The following is a 20,809-nucleotide window of genomic DNA, read 5'->3' as shown; positions in this document are numbered from 1 at the left end:
CCTTTGGGCAAAAAGAATATAAAGTTTTTAACCCTTTGGTGGGGAGCTCCTGAGACACCACAGAACTTCCTAACTAATTGCTTTTAACCTTTTTATTAGAGACTTTATCTGTTTTTATTTTCCTTGATTTCTTTTTGGTGAGGCAATCAGGGTTAAGTGACTTGCCCAGGGTCACACAGCTAGGAAGTGTTAAGTGTCTTAGGTCAAATTTGAACTCAGGTCCTCCTGACTCCAAGGCCAGAGCTCTATTCACTGTGCCACCTAGCTGCCCCCTCCTTGATTTCTTTTAACTGCCTTGGAAATTGCTTAAGGGGGAGGAGGAGATATTAGAATATGTATTTATTAAAGAAGTTGTTGTTTGAATCTTTAGGCTTTAAGGAATCTGTTATACCAGATGCAGAACTAGACAACCTTGGATATGCATGTTGAACCTGGGGACCATCTATTTAAGAGGTTCAGAACCTAGGGTCCAGAGTCCCCAATGGATCCATGAATATATTTGGGGGGAGGGGTCTGTCAACTTGTGTGATAATTTTTCATTTTTTATTTCCTTTTTATCATACCATTTCTCCAGGAACATTTTAGCTAACTGAAACCTGTCTTTGGTTAATACTAACATTACCTGGCTAAAACTTGACTTGTGGAATAATAATACTAAGGGAAGACCTTTTGATATTCTTCAGATAAGATGTCAAATGGGAGTTTTGAGCTTCCCAAGGTGATTAGCTAACTATTTGTGCAGGGACTCTACCGGCTCTGATTCTGCAGTTATTTTTGAAGCATATAAATCTTCTCCTCTCAGCCCATTATGAACACTCTACATGTAGTTTAATCTGTAACTTGACCTAGTTTACCTATAAAATCTGTTTAACTAAGTTTGTTTTCTTTGGGGATATATGAGATTATGATTCTGTTTGTTCAATTTTTGTGGCCTAAGAAGATGTTCTAGATTGCCATGTATTATCATTTCTCTGTCTCTCTGATACAATTTTTGTCTATAAAAAGCCTCCTGAGGAACCCAATCTTGGTTCAGGGTTTTCTACCTCTAGAACCTGTGTGTAAGCATAATAAAACCTGGGTTTTCCCTTTTATAATTTCTGTATTGTGATAGATTTATTTAGCAGTAGTAACTACCACATGGACTAAAAAGAACAAATTGCATTTTTATTTTCAGTACATGTAACTTAAAATTAGCATTTCCTTCAATTATGAATATAGGCAACAAACATTCTAAGAAGGTATCCATAGGCTTCACCAGACTGTCAATAGGGTTCATAATTTTTAAAAGGTTAAGAATTACCCTGTTCCATTTATTTGGCAGAGGCTTTGTTATGCAAGTTTTTTAAAAGAATCATTAGAGTTTATCTTTCTCCCTCCTCTCTCAACCCCTTTATTTGTTTCTTTCTAAGTATTATGTTTTTGGATACTGAGTACTGATAGAAGAGTTGCTTAACTATGTAATTACCCTGGCTCTACTGAGAGACTCAGTGTGTTTTTGTTACTGGTAAGGGATCTGATATTTTAACGCAGACTTGTAAAATATTTTTGTCAGATATCTATCTAGGGAATAAGGAGTAAATTGCCCAGGTAGGTCCTCAGAATTCCAATGTAGGGGAAATAATTCCTTTCAAAGATAGTTACCTGAGGACAATACTATTTACAAAAGTTCACATTCCCTACACCTGTGGCGGAATGTGTCATTTGCTACTACTTTGACTCATTTCAATAAGATGGGTGGACAGAAAAGGTAAGCCTTTCCCAGACCAAGTAATTTATAAACACTAGGGCAGCTGTATTGGCTGTAGAGGCTTGAACTAGGAATCAGAAGGAATAGAGGTATTCAGACTTCAAGGTTACCTATTTTGTTACCCAAGTTGCTTAACTTGTCTTAAGTCTGTTTCATCATCTGTAAAATGGGGATAATAATACCTGCTATGCTTAAATCATAGGATTGCTATGACAATCAAATGATATTATGTACGTAAAGGCACTTTAAAAACAACCTTATAAATGTATTATCAGTGCTTAGCATAGTATTGTACCTTACATAAAGAATTCTCAATAAAATCTTTTTGAAGGAAGGAATATTCTTTAAGGTGAGGGCTGTTGTTTTTACTAATGCATTTGTCCACAAAGTTTTTACTCTATAATCCCCAAATAATCATATGTGTTATGTGTATATATGTGTGTATATGTACATATATATGTGTGTATATGTGTGTGTGTGTGTGTGTGTGTGTGTAGTACTTATTTTGTGGAAGCAAAAAAAATTTTAAAACCCTAATTTTCCGTTTCTTTAGAAATATTAAGAAATACTGTTTCTTTAGACTAAAATTCTGTTTTAGGCTTTTCCCTTCAGAGAAGAACAAAAGCTAAGGCCTTAAAATGGAATAAGGGTAAATCTCTATATGGGATGATTGTGTTTCCCACCCATTAACATGATTGCCAAGACCCACGCAAGATGGAGTTTTCTCTTTTGAAATTCAAAGTTAAAATACTGATCACAGGAAGGAAATTTTTAAGGGACAATGGTCTGGGAGGGAACTGAATGGTGACTATTTTGGAACATTGCCCCAGAACTGTATTTTAACATATTGTGATCTTTTCCTTGTTCAAGATTCCCATAAATGTTACTTCAGATCTTGGTGCAGAGAGTCATATCAAAAAAGTGTGGAGAAGTGTGCCAGTTTGGATATTTTCCTCTCCAAACAATAAATGGTTTGGATATAAATTAATGTCAGAATCAATAAAATTGTTTCTTGCAGACTTGATTAATTTTTTTCCCCCTTGAGAATGTCTATCTACAAACATTTGAAAGAATCTCTTAGAATCATAGATTTAGACCTGGAAGGAGCAGCAGAATTCATTTAGTCTACACCTTCATTTTACAGATGGTGAAACAGGCCCAGGGAGGTTAGATGATTTTATATAGATAGTAAATAGCAGAGTTAGCCAGGTCAGTTTTCACCTAAGGTATGGTACACCTAAAGTTGAACCAGATAGTAGCAGGCCCAATGAGTTGAAGTTATAGGCAGACTAGTTTTAGCTCAATGTAAGGAAAATCTTCCTAACAATTATAGATAACCAAAAATATGATGGACTTCCTTAAAAGGCAGTGGTTTTCTTGTCATTGTAGTCTTCAAGTGGAGTCTGGATGACCCCTTGTTAGGGATGTTGCAGAGGAGTTTCATGCTTTTGATATGAGGTTATCTAAACCTCAGAGCTTCTCATCCTGCTCCAACATTTCATGATTCCATGTGTGACTTACAGCAAGCAGTCCAAATCAGCTTGTGTGCCTTGAGTAATACTTTCCTTTTTAGGAAGAGAGTCAGTGTATTAATTATTCAGTTAGAGTACAACACATGAGTTCCTACTCAAAGTTCCCACTTAAAAGTGTCCTTTTAGATTGCCAATCTAGTGGACTCCTCAGATTTTCTCTGGAACATGCTGAGATAGTCTTCCTAAAAGGCCACAGAATTCCCATTGGCCACCAAAGGGTACTCATTCTGCAGGCACCTACCCTTTTCTGCTATTACTATTTAACCCATATTTTCAGTGGTAGTATCAAATGTTCTGATTTAACTCCCATGAGGGAGGGGGTCCATAATTAATCTAGGAAAAGAAATGTTTTTTAAAATATTAAGGTGTTATTCATAAGCCCTTGCCTTATCTGTCTAGGTTTCTCTGCCTCAACTCATAACTCAGACACACACACACACACACACACACACACACACACACACACACACATTAATGGATTAAGTTTTAGCTTCTATGATCACATAGCTTATTGCACATAGCTTTTGTAGAAGCAACATCCTAACCCCTCTGCACATAAGCATTAGGTTAATTTCTCCTTAAAATTAAGAACTAGACCATCCTCTAGTCTTGATTAACTCGGGGGATATAAGGTGGAGGGGGGAAAGGGGAGAGGGAAGAGGAGAAAGGAGGGGTGAGGAAGAAGCAAGAGAAGAAGGAGGGGAAGAGGAAGGAGGAGAAATAGCAGCATTCCCCAACTTCTCCTCTAATTGGCAGGTTGGTCCCCAAAGGACAGCTACTACTATTCTTAGGGTTCTACAGATAACTCTCAAGCTGTGCTTTTCCTACGGTAGGTCCTGAGTAGCAAAGGCAGTAGATCTCATTGACAATTCTGGAACAATTTTGCTCAGATAACGTGGTAAAGATCATTAATACAAAACATTGTCCTGAAAACCTGGCTCACTCCTTTCCACAAATACAGCATCTATGGAAAGAATAAGCTTAAACCTAAACCCTAATAGTAGTGAGGCACAAGTATAAGAAGTATGTGACAAAGGCTTAATTCACAACACCTGCTCTGGAAGTCTTTCTCTCTGTGTAGAGACCTCACTTAGAACTTTCATTGTGGTTGTCCTTTCAGTCTCTGGAAGGGGACCAATGATGTCACCAGGGAAATGTCTTGACTTGCTCAAGAATTGGATTTAAGTGAGGCAGAGATGCTTAAAGTCAACAGCTTCACTCTCTCTTTCAAAGTCATAAAAGTCCAGTAGTAAGACAAAAGTTAAAATGACTGATCACTACACAGGATGCAGTAGGAGACCTTGGCCTTGTTAAATATCCTTCTCCTTCTATGGCTAAGTAAATCTCTTTTTATTAACTGAGAAAAGATCCACCCCTGTCTTACTGTATTCCAGTATTAAACCTGAACTATTGGTGGACTGGTGTGAGCCAGATACAATCCAGAACAATAGCATAAAATGAAGGAAAGAGAGCAAGTGCCCTTATGTGGATATATCTACCTTTAGTCATCTACTAAACCCCTTCACATCCCCTCCGAGGAAAATTAATATTGTGAGGTATTATTTTTAACAAATGTTTCCCTATGATCCATCCTTTTCCTCATTTTGACAGACCCCACTTCTTAAGGGCAGGCAGTTTCTGAAGGGTATGATCAAGTAAGGTGATTACTCCCAGCCCCCAAGGCTTACCAGCCTGGGCTGGGCCTTTTGATTCTGTTTACCCTGAAATGAGGGCCATCTCCAGTCTTCTGGATTTATATCTTGCCACTGGACTCAGATGGCTCTGAGAAGAAAGTGAAGCTGGTGATTTTGCACAGCCCTCCCTCACTTAAATCCAAGTCACTGGCATTTTCCTGATATTTTTTTCCAAGATAGTTAGAATAGCTGGGTCTCATAAACCTGCTAGCATTCCTTAAGTATTAGATAGGGTGTAAACTGCCACGTCTAAATGCCAGCCCACTTTCCCCAGCTGCTGATTAGTCCTGCCCAGCCCTCAACAACGAAATAATAAGGAAGAGCTGAGAACACTTAGCTCATTAAAATGTCCACAAATCGAGATTGCCAAGGGAGGTCCAAGTGATGTATTGTCAGGCCAATCAGAAGGAAGACACACCTAGGTTTAAAAGATTGTCAGCCCTTACTCTGAGTATTTTGGCACAAATGGAGGCAGACCATAAGACCCATCTGCTAATAGGTTGGAAGAGGGGGCTAGACTCTGCTCTTTGTTAAATTCCACTTATGACACCCCCCCCCCGAGTTTTCAGCAGTAGGGAAGGGATTCCTGAATCACTTGCACTTACAATTCAGAGAAAAGAAAAGGGAAAAGGGTATCCATATTTCACCTCCAGATCACAAGCTATAAAGTAGAGAAAACGGGGGAAGTCGTGATAGGCTTCAATTTTCCATTCCAGCTCACTAGCCCATTCAATTTCTTAAAAATGGAAGTCTGAAGATTTTCTCTGTATTAAAATGTAAGCTCCTTGAGGGTAGAGACTATTTTTCCCTTTCATTGTATCACAATCACATCTTAAGAGTTTAATAATGCTCAATGACTGATCCTCTCCTCATGTCTTCTGTCCCCATTTCTGCTCCAGCATCAGAGCTGCTTCCATTGTACTAGTCTCAGATAATTTTGCTCACTTGACACTACCAACTCTTATGAAAGCAATAGCTCCTGCAGCCATAGCCCTGGGCTTCCCGTTTATGTTTCCCATTTATGTCACAACATCCTGTCCGTCTGAATCCAATAATAACAACTACATGGCACTCATCTTCATGGTGGCCTGGAAGTCATAATCCGAGGAAGCAAAGAAAGCAGCCTTGGACAGATCTTATACCTCTTCTTCTATCCTATTTAGGTATTTCTTTTCCACTCCAACTGGGTATTGATTTAGAGCCCTTATGAAGGGAAGGGACAATCACCTTTCTGAGTGCCTGGGTATCGGTGTCATTAGAAACCAATTTGCTAGTCTCCCTCTCTGAATCATCATTGCCCCATGCTCATGAGAAAATAATAATGACAAAAGTGGCCAAGGCAGGGGCCTTGGGTTACACAATTTAGTGATTCTCAAAACCTTTTCACCTCATTCTTATCTCCCCTTTTCATATATCCAACAGTATCACTCTTCTCTCTGCGAGTTTGTCTTGCAGGTTCCACCTGACCAATGAAGGGCTAGTCCTTATAAAATACAAAAAATGTTCTTCCTTGTATCAATCCACACGGAAGCTTGGTGAGTCTGCTTTCAGAAATGTGTTATGGAGGAGCTCTGCTTCAAAGCATGTACAGGTATCCTCAGACTAGCTCCGGTCAGCTTACTTTATAGTAACAAAAAAGCCTTTTATTGGGTTGCTGAGCTAGAAATGAATTTGCATTCCAAAAGCTTGAATAGACTTTTGAGTGAGGAGGAAGTTGAAATGCTGTAAACCCCCAGGTGGGTGGAGTGTTACATGCAACCGAAGTAACTGTGGCTTCCTACGTGCAGCCATGGGCCCTGTCTCCCCATCTGGCCACCACATGGTCATGGCGATGAAAGTATGGTGCCACCTATTTCTGTCTCTGTTGCGCAAATTCTTTTTTTTCCTCTTAGGTGAAAGAATATCAGAGACGAAACAATCCATGTTATGACCTTGTAAGTTTTAAAAGGCTGAAAAGCCACCTGAGGTCTGCCAATTGGAGTCCATATCAGAGGCTGTTGGTAACCTCAGCAGAGGAATCTGTTGAGGAGTGATCTACTTGATCCAGTCCAGTAGCAGAATGACCCAGCAGCCTGTGATCCTCACTGTCCTGTGACCAACAGAGCAACTCTTTTATCAGTTATGCCACAATCCCCCAAAGTGAACTTTGGAGGGGAGATAGGGGATGTGTGTAGCAAATACTTTTAAGTTTGAGCCCACTCACCCAAGGACTGTGTGGCTGTATAGAGGAGACGCTATATTCCAGCTTGGGGGGAATGTGCTTATACTTCTGTCTTTGCAGTGCTTTCTTAGTAAATATCCCTTTGAAGAAGCTAAGTGATGTTAATTGATACTGAAGAGAGATCAGTTGGTCAAAATTATATTGGAGCAGAATTTACTGGTTGAATGCTATTGAGGGGAACACATTGGAGAAGGGTTTGTGTGCAATAGTAATATAAAACTCTCCTCCCCCTCCCCCATAAACCCTTGGTGTTACCTCTAGAATCCCCAGGGGAGAAATAGCTGAGCTCTGGAAACCTAACCCATACTTGCAGAGGTAAGAGGTGCAGGCAGAATTTAAGAGTGTGAGCTCAGAGGCTATTACTACAACTATAAATCTTTAAGACTGGGAAAGGGGGAATCCAAGGCCCTGGGGTAGGGGGTGGGGGGCAGGGTGGAGTCAGCTCAGCCCATTCATTTAAGCTTGAAGTCTAAGCATAGCTATAGGAATCACAGGAAATTAAGGCTTCTTTGGGTCAACGGAAAAAGGGATCTATTTTCTGGAATGATTTCCCTCCAGAACACAATAACATTCTTTTGTGTGTGTGTGTGTGTGTGTGTGTGTGTGTGTGTGTGTGTGTGTGTGTGTGTGTGTGTGTGAGTGTGTGTGTATGTGTGTGTGTGTGTGTGTGTGTGTGTGTGTGTGTGTGTGTGTTTTTAGGCAATTGGGGTTAAGTGACTTACCCAGGGTCATACAGCTAGTAAGTGTCAAGTGTTTGGTCTGAGGTCAAATTTGAACTCAGGTCCTCCTGACTTCAGGGCTCTATCCACTGTGCCACCTAGCTGCCCCCAGACAGTAACATTCTTGAGTGTCACCTCTTAAAGGTCTAGGCTATGTTCTTCCTTTCCTATCCAGAAGTACCACTAGATATTAGGGCACATCTCTACATGAAGAGTAAAGATAGGTGAATATTTAACAAGATTTATTAGATAAGTCTGTAAATGAGTTGAAATGCTCAGAGAAAGTAGATACATTCATTCATTCATTCAGAGACAAGACTTGAACTCAGGTCTTCTTGGCTTTAAGGACTGTTCTCTGTCCTGTATGTAGCACTGACACTATAGGTGGTCACACTTATAGGTGATGTTACAGAAGGGATTCAAGATTCAGTCAGCTTCCAAACAAGACAGAAAGATCCCTGAAAGAAGAGTATAAGTCTTATTTATATTTATTTTACATCTCTTACAGAACCTAATACATTACTAAGTAGGTACTAGGCTAAACTGAGGGGTCATCGTTCCTCTACAGAATTTGTTTTTCTTACTCCAGGATGAGCCACTCTCCACAAGTCCTATTCATATGCTTCATAGCATGAAGCCTTGGAATGGGAGGCTAGACCAGTGACATGTTCTGACAGGTCCTACTAAGCTGGAAAGGCTTCTAGTAGGACCCAGGATCTGTCTTCCAAGGACCAAACTAGCTAAGTTCTGAGAGAGGAGCACCACTAGAAATTTGGCCACCAGGTGATGAAACTAAAGGGAGGAGTGATTAGATGTGCAGGTTGGGAAGAAGCACTCATCACACCAATAAGAGCACTTTTGTTTGTTTAAGTATTTTACTGCAGAAGAAGGGTAGGTCAAAGAATACATTATAGAAAGAGTTGGTTTCCCCCAACTCTCTCAGCCTCAATCTAAATAAATTCATGGAGCAGTAATTCTTCCTCTACAAATAATTATTTGGAAGAGGGGAAGAATATGAAGGAGCTTAAGGAGAGTAAAAAAAAAAACCAAACTGGAAACAAAGTGTCCCATCATACTGAAGCAATGGTTCTCAAACTTTCTGTTCTCAGGATCCCTTTGTACACTTAAAAATTGAGAACTGTCCCAAAGAACTTTTGCTTATGTTGGGTCACATCTATTGAAATTCACCTATTACAAATTAAAACATAGTAGTATTATAAAAAAAAAAACATAGTAGTTTTGATCTGGGAATCTCCTCTACCAGGACCACACTTGGTGAACAGAATATAAATCGTGCCATACGGAATAGTATCGAGCCACAAGAAACAACAAATATGACGAATTTAGAGAAGCGTGGGAAAACGTGTAGAAAGGATGAGACAGCAAAACCAAGGGAACATCTGATGGGGTTGGGATCTAGGCCCCAGAGAGGAAAAATCCTAGACTTTCCCATAAGGCCAAATCTCTGGCATTAGCCTGAGGCTATAATCCCATCAACTGGCCTTTCATTGTGGCTATATCCAATCTTCCCTCCATCAGCTATCCCTATGTATGGCCCCCAGCCATTTCCCACCCTTAAGGCTCCTTTCTCCCTTGGCCAGGTCCCCGGAGTTCTGTTCACCCCAGCTCACTGGCCACTCCTACATTCCTCCCACAGGCTTTCTGTCTCCATTTTTTGTCTCCATTAAGATGCTCAGATTCCTAAAATCTAGCCACTGCTGGGATTCCTATAATCTAGCCAATAGCTTACTAATGTTCAGGCTCCTTAAGTCTGCCCAATATGACAGATGTTCTAATTAATATTATCTTTGGCTGAAAGTAGGCTTGGGTCGAATTCTTTCGGACAGGACCCACTTGTGATTTTGGGGTCCCAGCACCCCTGAACCTCTAAACCGCATCACATCCGTGATGACTTACAATAACGCTAATAAAGCCAATACTAAAAGCTAAACAGATTAGTTGCCAAGAACAAACTTGATTTTTTTCCCAAGAAGGGAGGATGTGTCCTCTCGTGAGAGAACTGGGATACTACAGGGGTGGAATGTTGCATTTGTTGTCAGCTGGGCTTGCTTTGCAGGTTGGTTTTTCTAAACTGGTTTCCTTTGTTATTAGGGAGGGTTCACGGAATCAGAAAGATAAAAGAAGAAATGAATGAACAATAAGCATTTGTTAAGTCTTTACTAAGCACAGGGGGTAACACCTACAAAAGTGAAGATAGTCCCGTTCCTAAGGAGCTTATTGCAATGGGAGAGACAACACCCAAAGGGCAGTGGCAGCCAGGGATAAGCACTAAGAAGATTAGCACACTTCCACCAAGAACAGCTCATCTGATCAAGGTTCAGAGTCCCAGACCGGGAGGGGGAGAAGAATTGAGGAAAGAGAAGTTGTTGAAGGGATTGCCAGGGAGTAAGCAACGAAGTAGCAACAGCCACCGCCACCTCAAATTCTCCCTGCGGACAACTCAGGGGAGGAGGAGAACAAAGGTGCAGGAGGCTCCTTCGCTCTTCCCTACCCCACGCCCTCGCGATACCCCCAGCCGCTCTGGGGGCTCCGCCAGGGGTAGCCGCCCCGGAGCATCAGCTCCAGCGCTGACCTCTCACACTATCCCCAGCCGACCCTCCCACCCCCCGCTCCATGATTGGCTACTTCCTTTTCCTCCCCGGGACCTGCTGACCGGCTGAGCCAATGGGAAGGCGCGGCGGTGCCAGCGCGGTTGGGTGAGTGGCTTCCGCGAGACTTGCCTCGGTACTGGGGCGTTGAAAGGGTGAGTTATGGGGGGAGTAGCCCCCCTCCATCCCCTGCGGAACCGTTCCCTGGACTCGGGCCGGAGGGGTTGCTCCTCCCGGGGCCTCTCCGGGCAAGGGCGGGGGGGGTGCGTGCGTCCGAGGTCGGCCCCTTCCGCCCCGCCGGGTCTCCTAGGAGACCTTCGGTGTTTGCCCTGGGAAGGGGAGGCGGGGGGCGGTGGCAACGGGCACCGTTGGCGAAACCCGGGTCGGGGACGCGAATGCGGGGCGCGGGCCGGCCGCGGGGCCCAAGCGCGGGCGGCGGTAGGCGGGCGCCTGCCGGCCCTGGAGCGCCTTGGCTAGAGCCGTAATAACTAATAAAGAAAATGAAGATGCGTGAAAACGAAACATGGCATCCCCCAGAGTGAGCCGGGGCACTTTTTTCCGCCTTTAAACTTCCACCGAGGCTATTCAGCCATTTTTGGGGGTAAATGCGGACCCTGCCTCTCAAGTGTCCCTTTGGAGGACCCCAGGTTACAGGGCCCCGGCACAAAAAGGCCAGTAATCCTGCTAAAAGACCTAAGGGAAAGGGTGGCTCCGATGCCTCGAAGTTAATGGCATTTTGTGCCATTCAGCAGTGAATTCTGGCTCAGGGCATCGGAATCAGGTGCTGATTTAGCATCTGGGCCAGGACTTGGTGAGCTTAAGTCCCCTGGTTCGAGGTCGGAGCCAGACCTAGAACCCAGGTCCTCCTGGGTCTACTACAAGATGCTGCCCTTCACCATTGGGAGACAGGAAGTTGGCCAAGGCTTCCAAACAGGAGTACGATTTGAAAAGAAAAAAGTGAAAAGCAAATGACTCTCCATTTGGTATTCTCTTCTTAGTTCGAGTTAATTGGCTTTTATGACTCGCCTCTCACTTTGGTAGGCATCTCAAACAAATGGTCAGTTTGTCATAGCTAGTGGTAGGGTTTGTTTTTAATCGGGAGCGGGAAACAGCATTCAGTCTGGATTAAAGTTAGAGTGCCCTTTTGCTTCCCTCTCCCGGGTAGTTTGATTGCATGGGGCTGAACACTAAAATCCAACAGGTTGTAACATATGAGTCACAAAGAACATGTGAGTCAGAATATAATAATTGGCCTCACCCCACTGCCAGTATTGCAGCAAAGCAATAATAAAATCAAGACTTACATTGAAGTTACCAGAAATCTTTCTGTGTATAAGAAAGCTAGGTTTTATTATAGTTAAAACTGGGATTGTTATAATTATAGCATGAACGATATATATCCTCCCCTTCCCCAGATTACCTAATTGCCAAATACAGTATTGAAAAAGTTACTTGGTTTTTAAGAAATTAATTTCCCTTAAGACCATAATTTAACTAAGAACATATTCAGCACTATGGCAGAAACTTTAGCAGTAGCAGCAGCAAATAAGGTGAGCTAGATATGTACTACTTGCACATCAAGGTCAACCATTCTAGACAAATCTCATAGTTCCACTTCAGTCCTTCATTGCATATGTGGTCTTACCTGGGCATCTTAAAAACAGCCTGTCTTTGTTTAATTCTGAAGGCATCATTTTAGTACCTCATCATTGCAGATATTTAAAAATTAGTTTTGGAGGTCACAAATCTCTAATAACATTTTCTATGTAGGAATCTTAGAATAGTGTTTGAAAATGATAGAATATTACTTTTTGGCTAAAAGGGGGAAATGTGAAACAGATTATGGCTTAATGAAATGTACAGAAACTAGAAAGAAATAGTTGTGAATTTCTAACAAATTGCCATACAGTTTATTAAATTCCAACCTTATCCAAACAGTGACATCATGTTTTCTTACTGTTTGTCAGTTAATAAACATCTTTACTAGTAAAAGATATTGTCTAATGCAGTAAAATTATTAAATGGGAATGTAGTTCTTTGAAAAGGAACTCTGGGCCAATAATTTTTCATTATAATAACCATAACCTCATGTGACAGATGGCTAGTTTATTTCATCTTAAGAGGTTCTAGAGAGTACCTGCCTCACAGTAACTATACTGTGATGGAAAATGCCTTCATTTCTTAATCATTCTCTATCCAGTCTTAAAAGGAGATAATAGTAGTGTATAGTGACCAATAAATGCAACTCTTTCAACTCTTTCAATTTTGTTTTCAGGTGCTAAAGATGAGACAGAAAGAAGTATTAACCAAAACCTTCCAAGCCCCTGCCGTTGTTTGTAGTTCTTCAAATAGTCACATTTACATGTTTAAAAATAACAATTCAGATTCAGAGGAACTGTCTGAAGAAGAACTAAATGTGGAATTGAGACCAAGGGGAAAGGAACAGCAAAAGAATGCTGGAAGAGAGAGAGTAGGGGATGTGGTATTACTAGAACGAGAACTCACAGAAGATGATAACCTTAACAAACTGGCTCTTCAGTATGGTTGTAAAGTAAGAACCCATTCTACTTTGGTCATAGAGATGACTTGGCTTCCTTATTTTGTCAATTGTTTCAGTTAAATTTAATAAAGCTTACTGAAGATTCTGGGACACTTGTTTTACTACATTTTATCATTTGAAGAAAGAGATCCAGGAGCATGGCAATGAAGAACTCTGCTACTAGCCTTAATCATAGATTATAACCTCTAGTTGTATCCGTTTGGTGATGGGAGGGAGGGATAAGGGGTTTTAATCAAGGTTCCTGTTAAATGACTTTTTTTTCTAGGAACTGCTTCTACATTTCCCCTATTCTGAAACAACAATTATGACATTCCTTTAGGCAAATAATATTTAATGTGATGGGGCTAGGGAGGGAAATCTTTTTCCTGGATTTGATTATGTACTTCACTTGCTTGCTATTACTTTCTCAACTTCTGTTGTTGGTTTGTGGTAGTTCTAAACAGGTAGAATTATAGCTTCTGTCTATTATAACTGCTGTTTTGTTATGCTATGGCATCTTTGTAATACTGTTTTTCTTTTTAATTGCATTTTTTTATAGCATACAGAACGATTAACAGTGGGGAAGTAAGTAGGAAAGCATTCATAGAATTTCTTGCATGTTCTCCACGGATCAAAGCTACTTATTAATTTAACTTTGTTAGTACTGTGCTTCAAATTGTGTCAGACTTGGTTGCATGGATTCACTATACACATGAGCTAATTACATTAAGTTTTTCTACCCAAGTGGAGTGTGTACTATGATGCAAAATACCTGAGGAAAATAGGATCACAGATGTAGGACTGCAAGATAACTTCAAAGGTCATCTAGTCCAACCCCTCTATTTTACAGGTGACTTCAGTCCAAGGAGCTTAAGTGAGTTTCTCAAGATCACACAGATAGTAAGGTCAAAGGTAGGATTTGAATGCAGGTATACTCTACATCCAGTGCTTTTCCCACTGTACCTCTTTCAGTGTGTGGAGGTTTTATGTTTCTCTGAATAAATAAGACAGTGGTCAGGTAGATTATTGCCTTGTAGGAAGTACAATTTCTGGAATTTTGATTTTAGTTTGCTACATAGGCTATTATCTGTAAGATGAAAAGATTGGTCTAGATTAGGGTTCTTAGCCTTTTTTGTGTCATGAACTCCTTTGGCAGTCTGGTGAAGTTTATGGACTTCAGAATGCTATTTTTAAATGCATATAACAAGATAGAAGATTATCAGGGAAATTATATGGAATACAATTATAAAAAAAAATTCTAAAGCTCATGGACCTCAGGTTAAGAACACTCAGTCTAGATGACTTTTAACACCCCTTTCTGACATACATAGCTTGTTTGTCAATTCATAATTACTATGTGTATACTCCTTTTTTTCTTTGTGGGAAAGAAAGTGACTGAGTAATCACTTTCTAAATACTGTACTACCAAAGCCATAAAATGTATTCTCTTACATTTAGATAAACTCTACATAGTAGTGCTTTCACATATGTTCTCATCACATTCTCACAACAACCTTGTGAGGTAGGAGATCAAATATCAATTTTTTATGCAAGGAACCTGAGGTTCAAAGAACTTAAATAACTTGAGTAAGGGCTTACATAGCTAGTAAATGAATGGGAGAGCCAGTATTACACAGTTCAGGTCTTTTGACTCTCAATCCAATGCTCTTTTGATTACACTATACCATACCATACCATACCATACCATACCATACTATACTATACTATACTATACTATACTATACTATACTATACTATACTATACTATACTATACTATACTATACTATACTATACTATACTATACTATACTATACTATACTATACTACCACTTAAAATAGCTTTGTCAAAAACAAAATGATGTCCAACTAAATTAGATCGTGCCTAAATAAGATGGTCACATTTCCTAAATAGGAATAGCAAAATTGCTACTGGTTATTAGAAAGAAAATTTTGTTGACAAAGTAATCTCAAACATCTTATTTAACACATAAATTAGTATTTATGATTAAGAGTTATATTGGGGCAGCTAGGTGGCACAGTGGATAGAGCACCAGCCCTGAAGTCAGGAGTACCTGGGTTCAAATCCAGCTTCAGACCAAACACTTTCGTCTTTAACTAGCTGTGTGACCCTATGCAAATCATTTAACCCCAACTGCCTAAAACAAACAAATAAAAAAAACTTATATTGCATTCCTTTTACTCCTCCCTGGACCCCACCCCACCCCCACCCCCAGCCCATTAAGTTAAATGATCAAGTAGTATGGAAACAAAACTGTAGGGCAGCTTAGTTAAATAAGACCCCAATTCAAACATCTATTGCATTTACTTTAAAATTTAATTTAAATAGATTGTATAATATGGTTGCTCTAGATAGTGTCTTTTTTTCACAAAATATAGAAGGAAATGTATATTAGTTTTCTGAATTTGAATGAACATGCTGATCTTTGGGTGAAATTTATAACAGGAATTAGCCTGGAGGAATATGTCTAGAGTCAGAAACTTCTTTATCTTAAATCTTAAGTTGAAGTAAGTTTGTTTAGTAATGAGATGAAAATAGTTTTTACTGGTTAATTAGCAGCACATTTTGGACTACATAATAAAATTATCCTGACAGTCCCTTTTTTTTGTTGGTTGTATGATGTCCCATGCCTCCATTTATCTCAATAATTCTAAATTCCCAAAACATATCAATTTTTTAGTTCTTTTATATTTAAAACCTACATATCCTCCATAGCATGTTTGGGGGAGGGGCATAGGCAAATAGGGTGAAATTAAACAAAAATGTAGTGTTACCATCAACAAATTTGATAATCATTGATTTTTGTATGTTTTTAGGGCAAAAGGAAATTCTAGGTGAAGATAATACTTTCAGTACAATACTCAGGTCATTCCTTTTGGTTTTTTGCTAATGAAAATTTGTTAGGTCAATAAATTGTGTTAGTGACATTCTTGGGGCCCATTTACCATGACGTTAATATGCCAGAAGGGGGCACTGTTGTCGCTAAAGATAAAGAAAAGTACCCATGGAAAACTTTTCATTTTAAGTTTAGTGATTTTATTTTCTGTTTTATGTTACTGGACATTAAATAGCCAAATATTTTTTGTTTTCACAATTTCATCTTATTCAGACTTCTAGGTAATCATAGCTAATATTTTTATAGTGCTTACTTTGTTAACTCATTTGATAATGTATATTATCTTAGAACTAAAATGTCCATTAAAGCAAAGGTTTATTCAATTAAATTAAAAAGAGCACTTGCCTTGTCTTGTAGAATTTTAGGTATTTGTGTAACTTTTGAAGGAAATTTTAATGTACTCATTTTAATATGGATTATTTTCTCTTTTTCCATAGGTTGCAGACATCAAGAAAGTAAACAACTTTATCAGAGAACAAGACTTATATGCTTTAAAATCTATAAAGATTCCAGTGAAGAATTATGGCATCTTAACAGAGACAAGCAAGGAATTAAAACCCCTCCAAACTACATCTTCTGAGTCTAGATTGACATTTGTTGAGTTTCCAGACTCAGATAATGCAGCTGAAGAGAGTAATTGTGCAAAATCCAACCAACTGACAGATTTTTTTAAGGGGATTGATCAAGATATTGAGAGGGCAGTACAATCAGAAATCTATTCAAATCAAGATTATTGCATAGAAACCCCAAACCAGCCTTTGCTTCCAATTAGTCAGAAGACTCTAATGAATGGTGCAGACTGTGGAATTCAGTGGTGGAACGCTGTTTTTATCATGCTTCTAATTGGAATTATTTTACCAGTGTTTTATGTGGTTTATTTTAAAATACAAGGCACTGGAGAAACCTCTAGTAGCTTGAATACAACTGTAGGCCCCAATGGCTCAATATCAACCAATTCAATTCCAGGCAAAGCCCCAGAACTGGAGATTCCATTGAAGACCACAACTTCTTCAGACAGTTTCAGACAAACAGGACGCTAAGTGTATCTCTTCTTTAGAAAGCAATGAATCTGGGTCTCAACTCTAGTAATTGGGTTCTCATTGGGCATGTGTTGATAACTTTCTATAGGTAAACAAAATAAGCTTTCAGATTCATAATGGAGAATTATGGCCATTTACTTGGGTTTTGTAAAAGAGACCAAGACAAATTATCTGGCCACATTTATCTTTGTCTCAAGTATATATATATATGAAGCCACCTTTTTCAGGCACCTTATTCCTTAGAAAACTTAAGTGTAATGAATTCTTTTAGAAATTGGATCGAAGTTATCTATATGGAGTGCCATTTTAGTATGTAGTATTTAAATACTTTCTGAATGTGTATCTCCCACCCCCCCCAAGTTTTTTCTCCCTTGATTGCAAAAAAAATTTGGCAAATACTAAAGGGGATTATATAGTGAAGTGGAACTAGTTGCAAGTTCTACCTCTATTCAGAATGGGTATTTTTAGTGTTAAATGCTAGTAATTATTAATATTGGATAGTATTAAGTCCCTTTTGTGTTGGTCATCCTTGATAACCAAATGAGTAACTTAACAGCATGTTGCTAGAGCAAAAACTTTATGCCATCTGTGTGGGTATAAGTAATATGGAAGTGTTTATGGTAGTAATTAATCCATTTGAGTTATATGGCTTTTCATTCTAAATTTAGTAGCTTTTCTTTTGAGAACCATGGCTGATTTCATTACTGTACCAATTCCATCTAGTTCGTCAGTGTCTTGAGAACTGATTGCAATTTGGTATTTGGGGGTCTGATGGTAATGAAGCCCCTGTTGTAGTTAAAATCTTTAAGATTAGTTATTTGTGTCTGTGGTATCCAGTGACTTATAATGGTAGATTTAACGTGTAAAGAGCCAGGCATTTGGGGGAGTTTGTAATTAATAATATTAATACTTTGGCAAAGAAGCTACCATAGAGTAGCCCCAATATTTGATCCACTTTTAAAGATAGGAAAAAACTCCCAAAATTGTGGCATTCACTTCACACTTGCTTAATTACTTGTTTTTTGACACATGTCCTGGCAATTCTCATTTATATATGTATTTTTAAATTATAAATCTAAACTTCTTTAAACCTATTTTTTCATATATGAAGACTTTTTTTACTTGTATATTCAAATATATTTAAAATAGCATTTTCCTAACCCCACCACAATGTTAGAAATCAAGTTCTCTTACTGATAGTGTTATCTAGCACTGGATTATACCTCTGTGTTAACTGCTGTTCAGTTTCCTCCAAGAGTTGGCTCTAGAATTTGAAGTGTAGCATCTTTTTACACGTTTTCATTCTTTTGGTAAAATTACATAATTAAGTTTAAAAACCATTTTGCTGTCTAAATGATTGGGGGATAGGGAGTATTGAAAAAAACATCTCCCTTGTAAAGTTCCAGCAAGGATACAGTTGGTGTTGCCCCTCTTCTGTGGCTTTTCAAACTAGTGAATCAGATACTAAGATCTTTTAACCTTGTTTAGGGCAGCTGTCCATACAAATAAGGGAGAGTAAAAGAATTTAACTCCTTTCATTTACCCCTTTATAACATGCATTTCTATAGGGAATCCTGTAAATGTTGAGTTGGACTGATACGTTTTCAAATAAATGAAGCTAGTATAATCCTAAGTATTAAAAATTCAAACCTTCCCTATAACCACTGCTGTTAAAAGGACATGGAAAGAAAGTGTCATTTAAGGTATATGTATGGATAAAGTCAATCTCTGTTCTCTCCCTGTAAAACTTAACATTTTGACCTGTACTTACTTTACCTTCCCTTTCCTTTTCTTGTCACACATCCATCCTTGCTACTGTTAGTGTTAGATGCTTGGGGAACAGCTGCCGTCCAGATAACAGGCCCTGTCTCACTTTTCCTGCTTTGTGCCATGGGTGGTACTGAATACAATAGACTAATTGCTTTGAATCAGAGACTCTAGAGGTTTGGGGCAGCAGTTGAGAATATAAAAGAGAACTTCACAGGTGTAGTAGATGTTGTGGTTAGTATTATTACTGCCATGCCCAACATGTATTGACCCTATTTGGTAGAACTTAAAAAAATCTTAAAGTTCAGTCTATATTATGTAAAGACAACAACCTGAAATGTTGACTATTTGTATTAGTTTGCCATCTTTGAATATGTTGGTGTATCTTTTTTTAGTTTACTAGCTTTAGAAAGATTATAGCTCTTCTGACCTTTTCAAAGGTCTTGTTATCTTAGATGAGACATACTCAATATAAGAATGATTGAGATTCCCTTTATCCTTTTTTGTTTGATGAATCCCTGTGGGAATATAGTGATAACCCTTTTTCCTATAGCAAGTTAAAACTGTATTTGAGAATTAAATGTGCTTTCATTTGGTAAAATTTTGTTCAGGTAAAGTGAAGAGAAGACATGGAACTGCTATAATAAATGGTTTTATTTTATTTAACCATATAGCCAAATATTTTAGCATGCTACACCAATAAGATGTAATTTTTTTTTTAGGTTTCTATAATGCTTGTCCTTATGAAGCACATGAGGAAGGGTTTGGAGTCCTTCAAGGAATTCACTTTTGCCAAGTGAAGACTGATCTTTGCTTTGATTTTAACAAATGATATACCGTGACTTCTTCTATGAGGGAAAGTTGGTTCAGTCTCTTCACCACACCCTCCCCACCCTTATTTTTTAAAGGTTGAAATTTCAAATTGAAAAAGCCACTTAAAGAATACACAAAAAATGATGAAAAAGATTAAGATTTTGGTGTTGCATCTCTAGGGCTGTCTTTAAACTTCATATGTGAGAAAACGTTTGGCATGTTAAATGCAATAATAGGGTAACCTTCAGGACAGGTTTTCTTTTCCTAGTTGGTTGTGGTTTATAGTGGGTATGTAAATACCTTGCAAAGTATGTATAAAATTCTCTTATTGGGTACCAGTAGTGTATGAAATATAGATCATTTTCTACCCAAGAAAATACATTTGTGTGTTAGTGATATTAATTTTCAGTGCCTTCATTAACTTCATTTTAGAGTAATTTAAAAAAAAATTCATAGCATCTATGATTAAGGAATTCCAGCGCTCTACTTTGTGTAAAACTAATTAATCATCAGCCCTGTCAGAAAGACATTATTCTTCTTTAATAGATGGAGAAACAGCAGCATGCACAAGCCTAAGTTACTGCCCTAAGGTCATACTGTGCAGCTTATAGCAAAGCTGAGTATCAAGACTTGATTCTTAGGTCTGTTACCACGCAATTCAGAAACCATACTACCTCATAGAGAACGTATTTTTCTGAAATAATTTTGCACTTTATTGTGTTGTAAAGATGGCTCCTGTTTGAATAAAACAAAATTTGAAACAAAATGGCTGCTTTTAAAGAGTGTTTAACATTTTACTCATTTTGCTATCTTATTTTTTTTCACTTCTCAGGTTATGTTGATATGACTATGTTGATCAATGACTAGTATTAATGTTTATTTGTTGATACTCTGATCATAGTCCTTTTTTCACCTAAATGTCAGAATAACTCCTATACTTGAAAGACCTAAAGTTTTTAACTGCTGTTTCTGGCATAAAGAAATAAATGTGAACCCTCCTCATATTTTTTCCCCATCCCAGTTCCCATTCCCAGTAAACATAATCAAATTACAGAGTCTAAAAACTACAAAATGGTTCCACATTCTATTGAATCATAAATTGAGTTCTGAAACTTCAGGATTTGCTTGAGGGAGATACCAAGTTCTACTTTAAGCATTCTTCCATTTTCAAGAAGTAGAGAAATAGTTTTGTAAATAGGTGATAGAACTTTG

General features: G+C 38.6%; 1 protein-coding gene across 3 annotated transcripts; it reads left to right on the top strand.

The window, feature by feature from the left end:
• Positions 1-10,578: 10,578 nt before the first annotated feature.
• Positions 10,579-20,363, top strand: LYSMD4 (LysM domain containing 4). Of its 3 annotated transcripts, XM_078151168.1 has the most exons (4): positions 10,579-10,677; positions 12,798-13,073; positions 13,621-13,646; positions 16,415-16,532. In XM_078151168.1, exons 2-4 carry the CDS (start codon positions 12,807-12,809, stop codon positions 16,434-16,436), a joined length of 315 nt encoding a protein of 104 aa, XP_078007294.1. In that variant the 5' UTR covers positions 10,579-10,677; positions 12,798-12,806; the 3' UTR covers positions 16,437-16,532. The 3 variants fall into 3 exon arrangements, with proteins under 3 accessions (XP_078007294.1, XP_020819533.1, XP_020819542.1); XM_020963874.2 differs by lacking the exon at positions 13,621-13,646 and having other exon boundaries at positions 16,415-20,363; XM_020963883.2 differs by lacking the exons at positions 10,579-10,677; positions 13,621-13,646 and adding an exon at positions 11,469-11,559 and having other exon boundaries at positions 16,415-20,363.
• The last annotated feature ends 446 nt before the right edge of the window (positions 20,364-20,809 follow it).

This window comes from Phascolarctos cinereus, unplaced genomic scaffold (assembly GCF_003287225.1).
Source record: "Phascolarctos cinereus isolate Bilbo 61053 unplaced genomic scaffold, phaCin_HiC Scaffold_3;HRSCAF=262, whole genome shotgun sequence".
Lineage (NCBI taxonomy): Eukaryota > Metazoa > Chordata > Mammalia > Diprotodontia > Phascolarctidae > Phascolarctos > Phascolarctos cinereus.
The sequence above is the reverse complement of the archived record's forward strand: the minus strand, read 5'-3'. Positions and strand labels throughout refer to the sequence as shown.

What these genes read in the sequence shown, in the direction of transcription:
- LYSMD4 (XM_020963874.2), top strand. Translation starts at nt 12,807, where the DNA reads ATGAGACAGAAAGAAGTATTAACCAAAACCTTCCAAGCCCCTGCCGTT. An exon ending in CTCTTCAGTATGGTTGTAAA is followed by an intron (nt 13,074 to 16,414) that starts GTAAGAACCCAT and finishes CTTTTTCCATAG; the next exon opens with GTTGCAGACATCAAGAAAGT.